Below are 18822 nucleotides of genomic sequence, written 5' to 3' on the forward strand. Positions count from 1 at the left end.
AAGATATTAGGAGGTGACAGATTCATGACCAATCTTTTCTGTGGCTTCTGCCTTTCATGATCCAACACAGAGAGCTTGGCTTCTCCCCTATCCAGGCCATGTGGGGCTCCTCTGACATCTGCCATCATGTGATCAACTTGATGACAAATTTGCTTGGTTTGATCCAGTTTGTGCACTAGTTCACTTCAAGCAACATGTTACTTGATAACAAAACTCAATCTGACTTCGATACAAGCATATTCTAACCAAATGGTGACTCTGTTTGACATAATTATTGCAGCATTTTAGTCAGTAACATCACTTTACATGAGGATATTACTGACTCAATCCATCAAGTTTTTCAGCATGGCAAGTGCTCTGAGTTCTTCAGTTTCCTCTCCAGATACAATATCTGTTAATGGAAATAGAACAGTACTAAACTTTTTATTTGTTCTTCCTTTGACTTTTTTTCTTGAATGGTTAAAACAGTGTGAAATCAGTTATCATGTTTGACATATGTTTAACAAGTGTTTCTGGTTCAATAAGTTATAATAAATTCTCAATAACTCTCATCTTGTTGTTCATCATGGTCTATCTTATTTCGAGAATATTAACAAAACAAAAGTAATATTTTATATTACTTGAAAAGAAACAGTGTTTCTTAGTTTCCAATAGAAATAAATACTCTTAGTTTTCTTCAGTTCTGTTTGATTTTCTTGAAAAGAAATAGTGTTTTAAGGAGAATTGAATCCATTATAAATCCTTTTTTCTTCCCTACCATCATTTGTTCAAGGATTTCTCTCTCTCTCTCTCTCTATTTAGTCACTCATGATCTCTGCCAGTGCTGAAGAGCTGAAGCTACTCCTGTTGCTGCACTATCAATCCTCTTAGGGCCAAAATGCCTAGTACAACTTTTGGAGTGCTCATAAATTTTGCATGATGCCATGCATCTCTTTTGGTATGTTTCATATAGTGTTTGGCCATCTATTTCATGCAATCTTTATGGCTTTGCTGCCAACATGGCATGAGCATGAATGAGATTCCCTACACCTAATTGCCGTGCCATCATCAATATTTGCCACCAATTGCCATCAGTGAGAACTTAATTGTTGCCTTCAACTGCTAATAGTGAAAGCTGCACACTGACCCACCTAAACATCAATGGTGATGGCCATACAAGTCCACGCTGTGGAGGGCAGAAGAGGCAACAGCAGATGAGTGATGAGCTTCATAAAGAGAAGGAATTGAATGTTAGCTGGTGTTGCAGTTGAATTGCAGCAGTGCTGCTGAAGAAAACCAGACAAAAAAGACCTGCTAAAGTTCAGATATGCAGTCACCTTCAACTTCACTGTTGCAATTAATGGTGCTGATGTAAAAGGTTATAAGATTAACCCTAAAACCTAAACCTTTCATGACAGTGGAATGTGAGAACCAGGGTTTGTCTCAATGGCAGTTTCATGACCTAGGAATGCGAGAACCTTCCACTAATGTGCTTGTGTTCATAAATCATTCTCCTAACAATGCCAATGGCATTAGTTCCTTGTAAGAGTTCACTACTGCAAATGGCCTTTTGGCATGATGAGTTTGGTAGTTGTCTTTGCAGAGAGTATAGGCTGATAGGCAATGCTAAATTGGTATTAAGGCCACCAAGTTTGTGTGACAAAGAAGTGCCTGAAGGCATTTGATTGTGGCCAAAAAATGATGACTCAGTTAATAAGATTGGAAACAGATATAAGGACTTTATATATACATATATTTATATATACCCCTCCAAAATAAGTGGCTTTACTATTTATCCTCTAAATTAAGTATAGAACGTATATTCTTACAAAACATTAAAAGATTATATATGTCATTGTGGTTAATCTTCCTCGGATATTATCATTTGAATGATGATTGAAATTCTAATACCCTTTAGAAACTTATTGTTTTAGGTATTTAAATATTTTTAGAACTCCATCAGCTAATGCTTACTGCAGTTAAGTATGATTAACCTGAGTAGTTTTTGGATGGATGTGAACATGAGGATATATGTGAAAGATCTTAATCTTTGGAGGAATATATATGCATATGCAATGTCAAACTTTGAATGCATAGATATGTTAATACCCCTCATAGTGTCTATCTTAAATTTCTAATATGAGAAGTGCTGTGCTTTTCTTCAATCTTCTATTTCATGGTGGACTCAATATTCTCATGACTGTTCTCAGGAATTTATATGTTACTAGTAACAATTCAATGTAGTTGCACCCATTATGATCCTGGATTCCTTTTGTAGGAAAATATGGGCCATGTTTCATTTACTAGAATTTACCTAATAATCCAACATGCAAGAACTGCTATAACAATGATGCAATTTATGGTGGAAGAACAAGGAAGATGCTGTTCTTGTTTCGTTGGCTAGAATGCAAAGCCTGGCCATAACAATGATGAAATAACATCGTATGAATGGTCGTTTGATTCACAATGTGCTGTATACAACAAGGATATAATAGCTGTTAATGTTAGCTATCATGTTCCAATATTAATGTGATGGTGCGCTGCATCCATCAGAAACTGTGATTGTCGCTGCAGTACTTTCTGTACGTGCTACATTGATTGCTATTGTCTTTTCGATGCATTATTGTTGTTACAATTACATGCCACTCATTGCCCATTTGATGTTTGGGCTGAGATACATTTCAAGGGCAGATCAGTCTTACGGGCTCTCCATTGCCTGGGCTCGACGAGTCATGGCATTGGCAGAACCTCGATGGAGGTTCATTGTGCAGTGCTGGTGCCTGACGTGAAAAGAACCGGCAACAGCACAGCTTGATTTCATGAACAGTGTGTCGGTCATCCATCACCTGTTTCATCGTTGATGGGTTCCCTGTATTTGTCTCAGGCATACATGTGAATTGCGTAGACGAAAGAACTGTCCAAGAGCCTTAAAGAGACACAGCTTCTTTGTCTTCCATTCTGTGCTGGAAAACAATCGCATTTATGGTGGCAGGTGCACCGGTGCAGTCCGAGAAGATGGTCTATGGTCAGCCGTGCATTTACCTCAGTCCTCACGGGGCACTCACTAGTATATGTAGACGCAAGCAAGGGAAGTGTGCTCACCGAAACTGAGAGAGAAAGAGAGAGTTGAGGTATCACAACATACATGCTTCAGTTTTTGTTTCCGTAATCTTTCTTCCCTTCACCATTCCCTTGTGAACGACTCGGTACTTGACAGCGCATGCCATGGCCGACCCAGAAGAGATGAAGACATGGAAGACAGTGAGCCAGCTGACACATCCAAACCTGATTCCGGAGCGTCTGAAGGAGTCACTGGCGGCTGTTTGCGACACCCTCCTCCCTCAAGTCGACGTCTCTTCCGTCGGGGACGAAGGGCTCGTCGAGTTCTACGGCACCTCGGCGTCCATGGTTGGCACTTCTGAGCACGTAAGATATACCACATTGCATCGAACAGTGTGTAGAATACTTGCAGCTTCACGACCGAGTTCTCGTTGTGACTCTCGTTCGAGACTTCATAGATTTAACTTACAAGACAGCAAATAAGACGTATGTCGGCTGTTGTCTGATACATATATAGGCATCTGCTTTCAGATCACACATGAAACATATCGACTCGTATCTTTACACACAACTTCTCAGAAACTATCGATGGATTTACACCACACAGGTAATGAGATGAAGTGTGATGCAGATCGGAGGACTGCTCTCCGGGGGACTGAAGCACCCGGCGGCCGGGCTGCTCTACTTGGCCCTGTGGTTGCTGTCGACATGGTACGGCACCTTCGCCATGTGCGGAACCAGAAGCTTGTCGAAGCAGTTCCCCTACTTCCACAGGTTCGCCAAGGTGGAGAGGACGAAGCGCGAGCAGATCCTCCTCTCATGGTCGCTGGGCTCATTCCCACTCTATGCCATGCTCTTCAGGTGCCTCAAGTATCTTACCATGCGCCTCTACTTCACTCAGGTACCATCTCTGTGATGCTCCTTTGCTCATCTTTGGCTACTTTTTCCTTCGATAATTGAGCTTATTTACAGTGATTAAACTTAGCATTGTAATTTTGATTATCCGTGTTTTAACAGTCATCCACGTTTCTAAATAGATTAATTGCATTCTTTTCCAATTGCTTGCAGCTCAACGATGACCGCACCAACCCGGCATGGAAAGCAATGGGCTACTGTGGACCGGACCCTGACTTGGTTGACCAGAGTCAACATTTGGGGACCCCACAACCCAAGGAAAAAGACCCGGTCGACCAAGAAGACGACGTCTTCGGTCCGCTGCACTCGGCTCTCCTTCACATGGAGAAGCCAAGAGATGTCATCACACGAATGCTACACAAAGCTGGCTTCCCCGCCCCTGCCACCTTCCCTTCCTCCCCTCTCACCCTGTCCTGCGACGCCGCGGTCATCGGCTCCGGCTCTGGCGGTAGCGTCGTCGCTGGCGTCCTCGCCAAGGCTGGCTACAAGGTCATTGTTATCGAGAAGGGGGACTACTATCCCAGCAGCCGCCTCTCCCTTCTCGAAGGACCGGCCTTGGGCGCCATGTACGAGGGTGGCGGCCTCGTCGCCACCGACGACGTCGGAGCCCTGCTCCTCGCCGGGTCCACCGTAGGCGGCGGATCCACCGTCAACTGGTCGGCCTCCATTCGCACCCCGGGGCATGTCAGACGCGAGTGGTGCGACGAGCACGGCCTCGAGCTCTTCTCCAGTAAAGCCTACGATGAAGCCCTCGACGTCGTGTGCGAACGCATGGGAGTCCAATCCGACGTCAAAGAAGAAGGCTTCAACAATATGATCCTGCGAAGAGGGTGCGAGAAGTTGGGATATCCGGTGGCCAACGTGCCATGCAACGCCCCACCTGATCACTACTGCGGGTGGTGCCACCTCGGTTGCAAGAACGGGAAGAAGCAGAGCACCAAAGAGACGTGGCTCGCGGACTTGGCAGACTCCGGGAACGGGTTCATCCTCCCCTGCTGCAAGGCAGTGAGAATCTTGTACCGCAAGGGAAGAGGACTCGGCCGAAGCGTCGCCAACGGAGTCGTCGTCACGTTCGGAAACGAAGAGTTCACCGTCGAGTCGAAGGTGACGGTGGTGGCAAGCGGCGCCCTCAACACGCCGAGTTTGCTAAAGCGGAGCGGCCTCAAGAACGTGCACATCGGGAAGCACCTCCACATCCACCCCGCCGTGGTGGCGTGGGGTTTCTTCCCGTCGACTAGGTGGCCAGAGGAATGCCGGAAAAGCTACGAGGGCGGGATACTAACCTCCATGTGCCCGCTGTCGTCCTACTGCACATTGCTGCAGACACCAGCTCTGCACCCCGGCATGTTCGCGACGGTGACCCCATGGCTATCGGCCGCGGACTTCCGGGAGAGAATGACGCGCTTCTCGCGCACTGCTCACATATTCGCACTTGTCAGAGACAAAGGGTCCGGCACGGCAGACTATCCGGAGTCGGTGGTGTACCGCATGGACGAGGAGGACGAGGAGAAGCTGAAGCGATCATTGGAGGCTGCGGTGAGGATACTGGCGGCGGCGGGAGCAGAGGAGGTGGGGACGCATCACGGCAAGGGAGAGAGGGTGAAGGTGGGAGGAAGAGGAGGAGGAGAAGGGGTGGAGGAGCTGGTGACGGAGGTGGTGAGGAGGGGGCTGAGGGACGGGAAGACGCCCATCAGCACGGCGCACCAGATGGGGAGCTGCAGGATGGCAGCGGACCCGAAGGAGGGGGCGGTGAGCCCGCGAGGGGAGACGTGGGAGGTGGAGGGGCTGTACGTGGCGGATACAAGCGTCTTCCCCACTGCGCTGGGGGTGAACCCCATGGTCACAGTGCAGGCCATCGCTTACTGCACTGCCCAATCCATACTGCAAGTGTTACAGGGCAGCAACAACAGCTCTTATTAGCCTCTGCAGTAACACCACAACTACTAGTGCTGCATTTGCAACATTCCGCTCTATATATAGTGTGTGATTGTTGTTCTATCAATGTCAGTGTTTTGATGAACTCCATCATAATAAATTTGAATGTTCTAAAATATGCTTGGGTTGGAATGTACAGGTCACAACATTTACATGTTTATGCTATAAGATCATCTTGATTATACTGCATCTAGTTGTGTTGTCAGACTTGAAGTTGTCAAAGCAAGGTGGTGATCTTTTACTTCTGTGCTACCTTGGCCTGGAAATCTTCATGGTGTGGATGAGTTTGGATATGTGGAGGCTTCTTAACTAGCAAAACTGGATGCATGCATGCTCTGGAAAAGCTACAGCTTTGTTCAGTGTATGATGCAGGGGTTTTCTTTGTAACTGATGTATATTAAGTAGCTAAGAGACATGGAAAGAAGCAGTTTGCATGTTGATGTTGCAGTCCATTGTTCCAGGATTATTGACAAAATAAGCTGCCAATTATTGGTGGAATTGCTCTTCCTTACATTGGCAGAAGTCTTATGAACTGTGGATTGTAACTCCTCAGAAACTATAATTCGACTTAACATGCTATTCTAAATAGAAGAACTACAAGCATTCAATGGTCTTATGAGGATGAATACATGCCCAACAAAATGGTTGTTCTCTTCTACTGCTCTTGTCTCTTTGCCTGCAACATTTAACTGGAAGCTAAAGGACTGTTTGATATAATTAATTCTTATCGTCTCTCCCTCCCTCCTTTTCTCTGATGACTTGTGAGGAAAAAACTAACTCCTTGAGTCTCAATCCCTCTCATCCACTTTAAAGATCTGAAGAACCCTTCAGTTTGAGTTTGACCTGAAATCAGCATGTAAGAAGAGAATTGGAGTAGGAAGACAGGGCACAGATCACTTCTGATACACTGCCATGGCCTTGAATCACCTCCTCCTTTACCTCCTCTCACTAACCATCTTATCTTCCACACTTGATGGTGCAAGCTGTGAAATCCAGGAGGCTGTGATCACTGCTCAAGTAGGCAACCATGCATCCTTCAAGATGGGAGGATTAGCTTCTGCCAACTTCTTGCCCCAGGGAGACATTGTGCCGCCTTCTGGCCCATCAAAGAGGCATAATGGTGTCACCAGTTCAGCTGTAGCTCATCAGGATGTTGCACCATGAAGGATGCTGCTGCTGCATGCAGTGCAAGCACATCAAAATCTGACATTAAAAGCCAGTGGGATCTGAACAGACTTCAAGCTTCAGATGTTTTTTGTGTCAGATTCAGTCTATTATTCATCTTAGGTTTCTGCTTCAATTATTGTTTAGTAATCTAGCTCTTGTTTTCTGATCTCACTCAATGGTTCTCTCTCTCTCTTTCTCTGTTTCATCTCTGTGTTCAATGCAAGTTTTGATTATATAAATACTGCTTATAGCATGCTGGATTTCAGACTAATAAATAGAATATGTTATTTACTAGTGCATTTTCTTCTCAGAGTAGCTCATATTTGATGATACCTTCTTCTTATTCAAATTTTACTTCCACATAATAGTTAACAATGGTAATTATATCTTAACATAAATTATTTATTGCTGCATTGGACTATCTTCTTCTGTTAACTTTCTTTTCATCAAATGATTTTTTTCTGACAATGGTTATAAATGCTTGACAGAAATTTAAAAAAAAGGGCCATTTTAATATATTCTGTGAAGAACATCTGCAGTGAGGTTTAGCTAATTCTGATTCTACTCTTGAAATCATTTATTTTATGGAATCCACTTGCACACAGGACATGCTTGTTTTTGGCTGGTGAATCAGAGTATGCCAAAAAAAAAATCTATCTGATGCTTCTAAAGGGGAAAATATGTCGATGAAATCTAACAATCTCGAAGTTCTACTACTAAACACAAATCTCATGATAAGATTACTCTTTTACAACTTCGATAATCAAAGATATAGGTTTGGGTATGATTTTTTTTGTTGTCTCTCCTATCATCTCATGTTAGCGGGTGTGAGATGATTGAATTGGATCATTATATTTGATGCATAATTTATCACTCCATATCTTGGTTGAGTCCAATAATATTAGTAAATAAATTAGACTACACGATTATCCACTCTATATGCATAAGAGTATTGACTTAGTAAAATATAATATTCAAAATTTATCCATGATCCTTGTGTTTCTTGATAGGATGAATTTCATATCACGAAGTCTTCATTGTTCTTCTTGATAAAGTAAATTGGACACTATAGAATTTGATTCTACTTAAGCTCCTTCAATACCTTGTAGTGTCTCTAAGGTCATAGCTCCAAGGGATTGATTTTGAGAATGGGACCTTCACTTTCAATTTGAGATTCTTCAAATTCCTATTGGATGGAACAATGCTGCCAAATTCTTTAGATGAATCTAACAATTCTCATTGAATAATTAATTAGATTAGTTATTTCATATTTTTTTTATTTTTCTCTTTTAGTAGAACGGTAAAAGAAAAAAAAAAAAGACTAAGCCTCTAAAATCATCATGTGTTCGTTTTCTCTAATCGAATGACTTCAAGACCTTGGAGTAAGTATGATATTTCAATATTAAAATAATAAATTTTATCTTTGACTTCAGTATATTACAGAATAGTATGATCTTTCGATATCAAAATAATAAATTTAATCTTCAAAGTATACCTTCAATACATTCAGATATTTCTATCTTTGATGATTGATCTAAATTGATGGTGATATGATAAATATTTATCCCCAACATAACTGCAACATAATAAATAATAAGATATTAATTTAAAATAATAATTCAGAAAATATTACATGTATATCCATACCGTAGATGGAGCTTACAAAATGTTACATTATAAATTGGTAATATTATCCATATCCATATTATTCACCCATTTGAATTCACTTGAAAACCAATTGGAGCTTGCAAATTATATTATAAATTACTGGTAAAATAATTATTTGTTTCAAAAATCATGCATTAAAAATTATATAATTTAAAATAGACACACACACAAAAAAAAAGAGTCCATCCAAAATGTTTCCTTTTGAGGCAGGACGCATATCACTCTCAAGCGGAAGGTGGCGTCACCGCTTTACCTTCCTCGGCCTCTCACTCGCACTCTGAGACGAAGCAGCCATGTCTCTCCTCCCAACGCCTCCTCCTTCCCTTCGCACCATTCCGGCCACCTCCGCCGCCTCCTCCACCGTTGCCCTCCGCCCCGTCGTCATTCTTCCGGTTGAGCCCTCTCCGTGCTTGTGTTGAACTTGGGCCACCTGATGAGGTAATATGCGATCCCTTATTGACCTGTTTCGTGGTCTTCAGGGGCTGGGGAACAACACCGGGGACTACAAGGATATGGCCATGACGCTGAGAGAAGGGTACGGCATCCCCTCCGTGGTCGCCAGGGTCTCGCGCGTCGACTGGCTTCGCCATGCCGCCGCACTGCTCAGCCCCGGCTTCTGGAGGGGCAGTCTCCGCCCTCGGCCCCTAATCGATTGGTACTGTACCGTTCTCGCGGCCTTGACTCTGTTTACTGCAACGGCGGAGTGGCAGTCGGAACTCTCGGCTTCTTTCTTGCCGTCTCGGCGCACTAATTAGCTTGTCGTTGTCAGGTATCTTGAAAGAGTCGCCGAGGCTGTTGCAGAGGCTAAGCTGCATTTGGAAGATGGTAATCTCATCAGACATTGTGAAATTTCAACTGAAATTTGATTGAATTGAAGCTGGTTGATAGTGTTCTGTGCGTTGTAGGCTAACCTGTTCTTTCCTAACAGACGCAAATCTTTCTGTCTTTCAATGAGGATTTAATGTGTGAAATAGTGTAAGATTCTGTTGGCAAGCTTCACAGAATCTGGATGGAGAGTTGGTTCTCCTAATATTTTGGTAAATTTGTTTGATTTCAGGATGAATTGAGCTCGAGGTTTTGGGTATCGTACCAGTTTCAATGATCTGGCTGGAGCGGTATGTACCAGTCGGTTCAGGTGTTTTGGAGAGGAGAAACCAGAGTAAAAGAGGAAGGGGCGGTGGAAGAAGAGGAGGAAGGAGGAAGGAAGGAAGAAGAGGAGATAGTGGAGGAAGAGGAGTAGGAATTGGGAGGAAGAGGAAGGAGGAGAAGAGGTGTACTTGTGAGAAGTGGCACGGTGGAGGAAGAGGAGGAAGAAAGAAGAGGAGATGGTGGAGGAACATGAGAGAGAAGCAGAAATATGATGAAGAGGAAGAGGAGAAGAGGGGTACACATAAGAAGTGATTAGGGCAAAGGTGGTGCATGGTGATGGTGTGTGACGAGGTCCTAGCATTCATGGGAAGCGGAGGTCACATTGAGAAGCATAGGTTGCGGTGTGCAATGTGCGTGAGAAGCGATTAGGGTTAGGAAAGTTTCCTGTTTATATGAGCGGATTGAACCGCCTAAACCGGAGCGATCTGCATATGGATTGATGCTTAGACCGGTACATACCGCCCGTTTCATGGTTTTTTATACAATTTGCTTTTGTTCTTATTTGTGTCCAAGTGATTAGAGTTAAGCTCGAGTATCAAAGTTGGGATTTTCATGGAACACTACAAAATCTAGACCTCTCTTTCACATAGTATTTAAATCTGTCACTACTCTGGTTTTGAGGTCAAAGAACTTCTCAACCCATTTACAGTGTGAAAATTTTTTGCTGACAAGTTTCATACAATGCATCTGTATAGTTGTTTTTCCTGAACTTCTTGGTTGATCTTGTGGCATGCAAGGGAAAATCTATCTGTTTCTCTTTACAAATTTCTTATGTTGAATGTTAATTCCAACTTGCATATTGTTGTTGATAAGCTTGACATTGTCATTTGGCATTCTGTGGTTTGGTTTGGGACGATGAGAAGTAAAACTTTGTTTTTTAACATTATTTAGGTGGGAGCATATCGCTTGTAGGTCACTCGGCAGGAGGATGGCTTGCACGTGTATACATGGAAGAATTTGGGATGTCAAGAATCTCTTTACTGCTAACTCTTGGATCCCCTCACTTGTATGACCTCTTTGTGGTTATTTCACTAATTCACTCAAATGATAAATTTTATAGTTGTGGAAACTATTTTCTCGATACAATGTGATTCTAGTTTGTCTTCCTTTTTTTGTTTTATCAATGCAATGTGATACTTGGGCTTTAATCCGTAAGTGATAATTTTTTCCAGGCCACCACCAAAGGGTTTGCCAGGAGTAATTGATCAAACTAGAGGCTTACTGGATTATATTGAGAAAAATTGTGCACCAGCTGTTTATACACCAGAATTGAAATACATATGTATCGCTGGAAGGTATGTCCATCATTATTGCATAAATTTGGTGCATCTGAAATATATCATGTTCTCTTCATGAGTGATACGAGTTCACCACTAATACAACCTTCAAGATAATCTAATAAATTATGCAATGAGATGTGCATTTTTTTAGAACTTGTGTTAGAACTTTTGTAGATTCTAAACTTAGGGTTGATCTCGTTAGGGGATCGGCCTCCTTGGAACTCTATAGGAGTTTCTCCCTCCAAGTTTGCTGCTCAAAGGCTGTAAAAAAGATTCATCTATTACCTATGAAAAGAGGAGAAATATATGGCTATTTATAGAGCTTCTAAACCCTAACTCCTAATAAGACTCCTACTCAAGACTCGTACTTCTAACCAACTCATAATAGGACTCCTACTCAAGACTCCTATTCCTTTATAACTCCTAATTCTTCTTTAAGAAACAACCTCCTAACCCTAGCTGGCCTCTTCACCTCCTTAATAGGGGTCGGTTTAGGTAGGTTTTACATGAATGTCCCTCTCAATTAGGACTCTCCTAGCTAGAGTCCTAACAGACCCGCCCTCTTCAAATCAACTTTGTCCTCGAGGCTAAAGATTCATGAATTCTAGGAATTTGATATTTAAGTCGTCATAGTTCTCCCAAGTGGCATCTTCTGTTGGTAGGTTCGCCCACTGTATTAGCACTTTAGTAGTGGGTCGTCGTCGTTAAGTCACGATCCGTCGATCAATAATGAAACTTGACTGGGTTTGGAGTTCTCCTTGGGTAGTCATATTTGGTGAGTGGCTTTGGGCTGTCTCCAAGCACATATTTACAACTTTCGTCTGGCTGTCGGTTTGTGGGTGATATGCCGTACTCCTTTTCAATTTAGTACCCTACATATGGAATAACTTTGTCCAAAATCTGCTCGTGAAGATGCAAGTAGAATTTGTCACAAGCACAATGCGTCCCTTATAGCGTAATTCTTTTGAGTCCCAATTGTAATGAGCCATAGAGCTTGGTGCTTCCTCCAATTTTTTTGTGATCTTACTGGTCTCCGGATCTTCCTACCATTCCCTCTTAATATCCTTAAGGACATCACTAGTCAAAAGTGAAATGGCCAAAAATTCAGCTTGCATAGGTAGCCGTGAAAGCGCATCTGCAACAACATTCTCTTTCCCCTTTTTGTAAGTTATTTCATTATCATATCTGAGTAGCTTTGTTACCCATTTTTGCTGCTCGGGGGAAGATATCTTCTGCTCCAAGAAATATTTTAGGCTTTTATGGTCGGTCTTGATTTAAAAGCATCGCCCGATTAAGTACGATCTCCACCTCGTTGCTGCGTGTACAATGGCGAGCATCTCCTTATCATATGTTGACATGTTTTGATGGGAGGGAGACAATGCCTTGCTAGTGTATGTGAGTGGTCGACCATCTTGCATGAAAACGTCTCCAATTTCGACTCCAGATGCATCGGCCTCAATGATGAAGGATCGGTTGAAATCTGGTAGCGCTAGCATCGGCATCGTCGTCATGGCTGCCTTAAGTTTGTCGAAGGCAATGGAGGCTTTGTCCGATCATTGGAAGGTATCATTTTTCAGTACAGAAGTGAGTGGTGCACTAATCTTTCCATAGTTTTTCATGAACTTGCGGTTGTAACCTGTTAAACCGAGAAAGCCACGTAGCAATTTTATGTTCCTCGGGGTTGACCAGTTCTGCATTGTTTTTATTTTGGAGGGGTCCACCGTCACACCTTCCTCTAATATGATATGCCCAAGATATTTCACATTTTGTTGAAGAAAGTAAAAATTCGTAGTGGTCGTTGTGTGTTCGAAAGGCAGTTTTCGGTATGTCTTCTTCGCACACTCGTATTTGATGATACCCGGATCGAAGGTCCAACTTTGTGAAGATTTGTGCTCCCTTTCATCTAGCAATTCATCTACTACTGGAATAGGGTATTTATTCTTGATGGTTATATCATTGAGAGCTCAATAATCAACGCATATTCGCTATGTTCCGTCCTTCTTGCGTACAAGTAGCACCGGTGAAGAGTAGAGGCTACAACTTGGCCGAATAACTCCTGTTTCGAGCATCTCTTTTACAATACTTTCTATTTCACCCTTCTGGAGATGTAGATACTGATATGGCTGAGTATTTGCTGGAGGTTTGCCTAGAAGAATCGTTATATAATGATCATACCGACGGGTAAGAGGTAGGTTGTGCGGTTCGTCAAATATATCTGAAAATTCAGCAAGCAAAGGAAGTAGGTTTGGATCTTCAAATTCTATTGGCTCTCCCTTAGTTTGCTGCTCAAGTTGTACCAAAAAGCCGTTGTATGTTTTATGCAAAACCTTCTCCATTTGTTGTGTGCAAATCGTCGTTACGTCACCCCCACGTTTCCCGTGCAATATCACATGTTTCCCCTTACTATAAAATTTCATAATTAGTTTCATAAAATTCTAGGAAACATCACCTAATGTTGTCAACCATTCAATTCTGAGCATAGCCTCATGATCATCAAGAGGGAGAAGGAAAAAATATGCAATTATCTCTTGGTCCAACAGCATTAGTTTCACTCGCGAGCGCCTACGATCATACTTCAAAATCCATCCGTCGGCGACCTTAACGTCAAACCTGCTGCAATTCTCGATATGTAAGGCCATCTGGACAGCAACCTTACTGTTTATGAAGTTATTAGTGCTGCCCGTGTCGATGAGAACAATAATCGGTTGTTGTTTGAGAAGGCCTCCAACTTTCATCGTTTGCGGGTTTGAGTAGCCGGCTAGTGCATATACCGTAACTTTGGTCGGTTGTGGCTCTTCTTCTGCATCTTCTTCTTTATGTTCAAGGCTTTCTTCTGGATGTTCAATGACCTCTTCTTCTACTGGTTCAATCATAAGAAGTCTTCCTTTACTACAGCGATGCTCATGGCTCCACGGCTCGTCGCAATGCCAACATAACCCCTTTGCAGATCGCTCCCGAAGTTCTTCTCTTGTCAAACTTTTTAGTGCAGGGACTCGATTGATAGTAGGGGGGGCTGAGGGCTTCGATATTGCTGGTTGGGGAGCAACCCTAGTCCTCCGGGCTTCATGGTTCAATCGCTCCTCTTGAAATCGTGCGAAAGAGATGGCTGTCATAAGCGTATACGGTTGTCGCGCTTTAACTTCTCCCTGGATCTCCGGCTTCAAGCCCTCAATGAAGGTCCCCAATAGCTGTTTTTGAGACCAATCACGAGTTTGATTAGATAACCTTTCAAACCTGGTTTGGTACTCTTGAATAGTGGAGGTTTGTCGGATCTTTGCTAGTTGTCCGTCAATGTTCTCGTAATCGGTTGGTCTAAAGCGGATCAACAGTCCTTCTTTGAATCGTCGCCATGAGAGGACTCCATGAGTGTGTTCAAACCAGTCAAACCACTGTATGGCATCCCCTTCAAGATGTATAGCTGTAATTTTCACCATAGATGCATCCGCGGTTTTGTGGTACCAAAAGTATCGCTCTGCGCACGAGATCCAACCAACTGGGTCTCCTTCTTCCCATCTAGGGAAGTCCACCCTCATACGTGGATAGTTGGGGTCGGTCATAGAGCCTCCCCTCTCTTGGAAGTTATCTCTTCGGGCTTGGTGCGATTGGTTTGAGCTCTCTTGTTGATGTGATTTCTTTGGGCTTGGTGGTCGACCCAAACTGAGTTCGGTAAAGAGAGTCCGAATCTTATTCTCCATTCGGGCCTCGAGTGCTTCGAATTTAGCATTGATTATCTCCTCAGATGCCATAGTATATGCCTTCAAATCTGTGATGTTAAAATCTCTCTTTTGTTGGCGGGTTAAAGGTAATGTATAGGTTGAGAGAAGTGATGGTCGAAAGGGTTGGTGGATTGGTGGATGTAGGCTGCGGTTTAGGCTTGTTTTGTGACTGTTTTGGGTGTTGTTTGAGGGTGTGGTTTGGTGGAGTTTTAGGGCTGTGGATGAAAGTTTTGGATCTGTGGCAAATGGTAGCAAAGGTTTGATAGAAATCAGTGGAAGTTGCTGCAAATATGTGCTGTCTTGTAAGAGTAGAATTGTCGTTGAAGAAACAGCGGTTTCTCGACGAAATTTCCACCAAAAACTTGAGAGATTTGAGGAGGGAATCGATAGCAAAATCTCAGTTTATATGACAATAAGGATGTTCAATTTAATCAAAAAAATTTCGGCAGTATAACAGCAAGAAAATTGGTGCAAGTTGCGATAGCAGAATTTTCGTCGAAAAATTTCAGCGGTTTGTGACGAAAATTTGGAGCAATACAAAATCGTTTTTAGAGATGAATTCCTCAATAGATCAATATTAGATGGAAGTCAAGATAATCTATGAAGTGTATAAGAAATTTCATTCAAAAAGGATTGCAAATAGATCGGTTAAGGCAACAATATGTGGTTGAAATTTTCTGCAGATTTTCAAGTATAGCAGATTGGACGTAAAAGATTAGTGGTTTGTATTAAAAAATTTTTGACGAAACGAAAGGGAAATCCACTGTTAGGAAGTGTCAAAGCTATCATAAAAATTTCGTAGAGATTTGGACAGAAAAAACGTAGTAGCAAGATCACAAATTGTGCTTTGCGGTTGGAATTTTATAGTGCAGATTTTTAAGTATAGCAGTTTAGACGTAAAAGATCAATGATTTATATTGAGAATTTTTTGACAAAACCAAAGGGAAATCTGCTGTTATGAAGTGTCAAAGCTGTCATAAAAATTTCATAGAGATTTGGATAGAAAAAACACAGTAGCAAGATTAAACAGATTGTGCTATGCGGTTGGGATTCTGCAATGTATCTTTCGTCGTAGATATGAAAACTTTGCGATGAAAAGTTTATACAGCAATTTTGGAACAATTTTTTTTTGGATTTTCGAATAAGGATAACTAAATTGCAGCAACAATAAGGTAGGAAATCAGAACCTGTTGCAATTCACGGAGAGATCAAAGGATGATCTGCGGTGGTGGAGATGACAGCGGAATTTGGCGACGATCTTTTAAGCAATTGTGGGGATTGCTTTGGGCGGTTGTGGAGGGCTGATGGATAGCTGTGGAAGGGCAGCGAGACGCCAGGAACGCTGCTCTGATACCAGGTGTTAGAACCCTTGCAGATTCTAAACTTGGGGTTGATCTTTTTAGGGGATCGACCTCCTTGGAACTCTATAGGGGTTCCTCCCTCCAAGTTTGCTACTCAAAGGTTGCAGAAAAGATTCATCTATTGCCTATGAAAAGAGAAAGAATACATGGCTATTTATAGGGCTTCTAAACCCTAACTCCTACTTCTAACCAACTCCTAATAGAACTCCTACTCAAGACTCCTATTCCTTTACAACTCCTAATTCTTCTCTAAGAAACAACCTCCTAACCCTAGCCGGCCTCTTCACCTCTTTAATAGGGGCTGGCTTAGGTAGATTTTACATTAATGTCCCTCTCAATTAGGACTCTCTTAGCTAGAGTCCTAACAACTTGACAGTAAGGTTTGGGTGTGCAATTGTTAATTTGAATACTGTGGTCTTATGTTTCATATATTCTGCTAAAAATGTTCATATTGGACTATAAATTGTCGACAATTCTAGTATGGTAGTTTTCATGGTGTTATATATGGAAAATGACAATTCCTGATCATAGATTTAAAATGATATTTATTTTATTTGAACGATTGATCAATTCCATCTTGTATATCATTTTCAGGCATACACCTATGTATCACTTGGTTCTTCTTTGCTCAAACAGATATTAGGCTTATTGGATAAGGTATGAGGAGTCTTGTGATATCACTAAGAGAAGTCCCACATGCGATGTGGGCTAGATGTAGTTTTATGTAATTACCTTCACCCTGAAGTGCAACTCCTTTAGAAGGATTAGAAAATTGACAGAATTTTGTTCAATAATATTTGACAGTGTGACAAATCATTAGATAAAAGAAAAAATTATATACTAGCATGGCTGCAAATAGCATTGGTTCTAACATATAAGGAGCTTCTGTTGCAAAAGATTTCTACTTTCCACAGGTATATCCAAGGAGCTCCTTTGTTTGGGAATTCGAACGACCCTTCTTATGATCCAATGCTTGTCGGTGAGGAGCTGAACAAGATCAAGTTGCCTGCAAAATACAGCAATGACAAGTCCCTCTCATCTGCACCCAGCTTACATGCTCGCTTCGTAGGTCAAAGTTATAAGCAGGTATACGGCATTCTTTTGATTAGCAGATAATTGGTTATCCTTTCATTGAAATGTTTCTTTGAAGCCCAACTTAAACCCATGCATCCAATGGAAACTCAAATTCTTTTCACCTGAAATTTGGATGACTAGGTATTTTACCAATGAGGAATCATCAAGCAATTCTCGCATCTATTCACAGATTTATATGCTTGCTCATTCATGTTCTGATTGCATGGTGGGTCAAAAGCAAAAGAAACCCCCACTCTGTAAATCAAGTTGGCAACCATTGCAGAAAAGAAGCTTAGCTTCAGATTGCTACATTTCAATTGATAGGTTGGGGTGGTTGTCATTCTTTCTTTCTGCCAATTTTCATTTTCCGTCATTTTTGCAGGTGTGCGGGCAAGCAGATGTTTGGGGAGATGGTGTTGTTCCGGAAGTGTCTGCTCATCTTGAAGGTGCACTGAATATAAGCTTGGATGGTGTTTATCATTCTCCAGTTGGTTCTGATGGGACAATAAGACCATGGTTTGGTTCTGCATCTGTGCTCAAGAAATGGGTCCATCACCTTTTGACGTGATGACAGGAAAAAGAAATTGTGTGTGCAGATTTCTGTCGATAGCAATGTTCATCAGCAGTTGAACGACCATCGGAAACAAAAATGCCTTCCTACAAATTCTGTGGATTGAGTGGTGACATTTGACCAGAATCAATAAATGAACATGAGTTTTCAATAGTAAGATGGATTCCTCAACTAGTAGGGGATTTGGCCCTACTTTCTTCTGCTCAATAAATCTTTTTCTTTAATGTTTTGATCATTATCCCCCCCATATTATTTACGGTGTCACTAATCTTGTTCTTCTTATTAGCAATTGATGTAATCATTAACTCATTGTTCTTTGTTCAAACCTGTAATTTCTAAAAATTTCAGCTTATTTTATTCCAGTTACCGTTAATTTTACAACCGGTTTTCACTCCCAAATTCCTATCACAATAGTTCTTTGATGGTAGAAAACTAAGACACGGGTCATTCATGTGTTTACATATTTCTATATTTCAATTGTCTATTTATCATAATCATATTATACAGTACTCTCTTCACATACCGCAAGATTAATTATATATTTTTTAAATTAATTTTTTATTATTCTGATTCTTATATTTTTTATAAATTATATTAGAATTCCTATTTTTACAAAAACAAAATAAAATATTAATTATATATATTAAAAAATAATTTTTAAAAATAAAAATATTAAAATATTAAAATAATAATATTAAATATTTCACTTTCATAACTATAAAAATCTTAATATGATTTTTTTAAAAATATAAATATTAAAAATAACTAATTATAAAAAACAATTTATATAATTAACCCCATAAAACATAACTTACAACCTTACTAACTTCAATTTTGTTTTCTTTGTTCTTATCCTGATTCTAGGCAAGATAACAAAACAACTAAATTATAACCTTCAACCAAAATGCTTGTGCACAGCTTTGCAAGCATGACTACAATGGCGCAAC

At 41.4% G+C, this 18822-nt stretch overlaps 2 protein-coding genes across 2 annotated transcripts; both read left to right on the plus strand.

Moving 5' to 3' along the window:
- Window positions 1-3100: 3100 nt before the first annotated feature.
- Window positions 3101-6030, plus strand: LOC135647243 (long-chain-alcohol oxidase FAO4A-like). Its single transcript, XM_065165690.1, has 3 exons — window positions 3101-3405; window positions 3671-3940; window positions 4108-6030. Exons 1-3 carry the CDS (start codon window positions 3205-3207, stop codon window positions 5872-5874), a joined length of 2238 nt encoding a protein of 745 aa, XP_065021762.1. The 5' UTR covers window positions 3101-3204; the 3' UTR covers window positions 5875-6030.
- Window positions 6031-8947: 2917 nt separating this feature from the next.
- On the plus strand, window positions 8948-18032 carry LOC135647259 (uncharacterized). The gene is made up of 7 exons (XM_065165691.1): window positions 8948-9116; window positions 9204-9379; window positions 9494-9549; window positions 10765-10879; window positions 11046-11168; window positions 17145-17316; window positions 17687-18032. Exons 1-7 carry the CDS (start codon window positions 9018-9020, stop codon window positions 17870-17872), a joined length of 927 nt encoding a protein of 308 aa, XP_065021763.1. The 5' UTR covers window positions 8948-9017; the 3' UTR covers window positions 17873-18032.
- Window positions 18033-18822: the final 790 nt, after the last annotated feature.

The sequence above is a fragment of the Musa acuminata genome, chromosome BXJ1-4 (genome assembly GCF_036884655.1).
Source record: "Musa acuminata AAA Group cultivar baxijiao chromosome BXJ1-4, Cavendish_Baxijiao_AAA, whole genome shotgun sequence".
Taxonomy (NCBI): Eukaryota; Viridiplantae; Streptophyta; class Magnoliopsida; order Zingiberales; family Musaceae; genus Musa; species Musa acuminata.

Coding starts and splice junctions, on each gene's coding strand:
- LOC135647243 (XM_065165690.1), top strand. CDS start 3,205: ATGGCCGACCCAGAAGAGATGAAGACATGGAAGACAGTGAGCCAGCTG. Junction 3,406..3,670: donor TGGTTGGCACTTCTGAGCAC/GTAAGATATACC, acceptor AGTGTGATGCAG/ATCGGAGGACTGCTCTCCGG. Junction 3,941..4,107: donor TGCGCCTCTACTTCACTCAG/GTACCATCTCTG, acceptor AATTGCTTGCAG/CTCAACGATGACCGCACCAA.
- LOC135647259 (XM_065165691.1), top strand. CDS start 9,018: ATGTCTCTCCTCCCAACGCCTCCTCCTTCCCTTCGCACCATTCCGGCC. Junction 9,380..9,493: donor CCTCGGCCCCTAATCGATTG/GTACTGTACCGT, acceptor TGTCGTTGTCAG/GTATCTTGAAAGAGTCGCCG. Junction 17,317..17,686: donor TAGGTCAAAGTTATAAGCAG/GTATACGGCATT, acceptor TCATTTTTGCAG/GTGTGCGGGCAAGCAGATGT.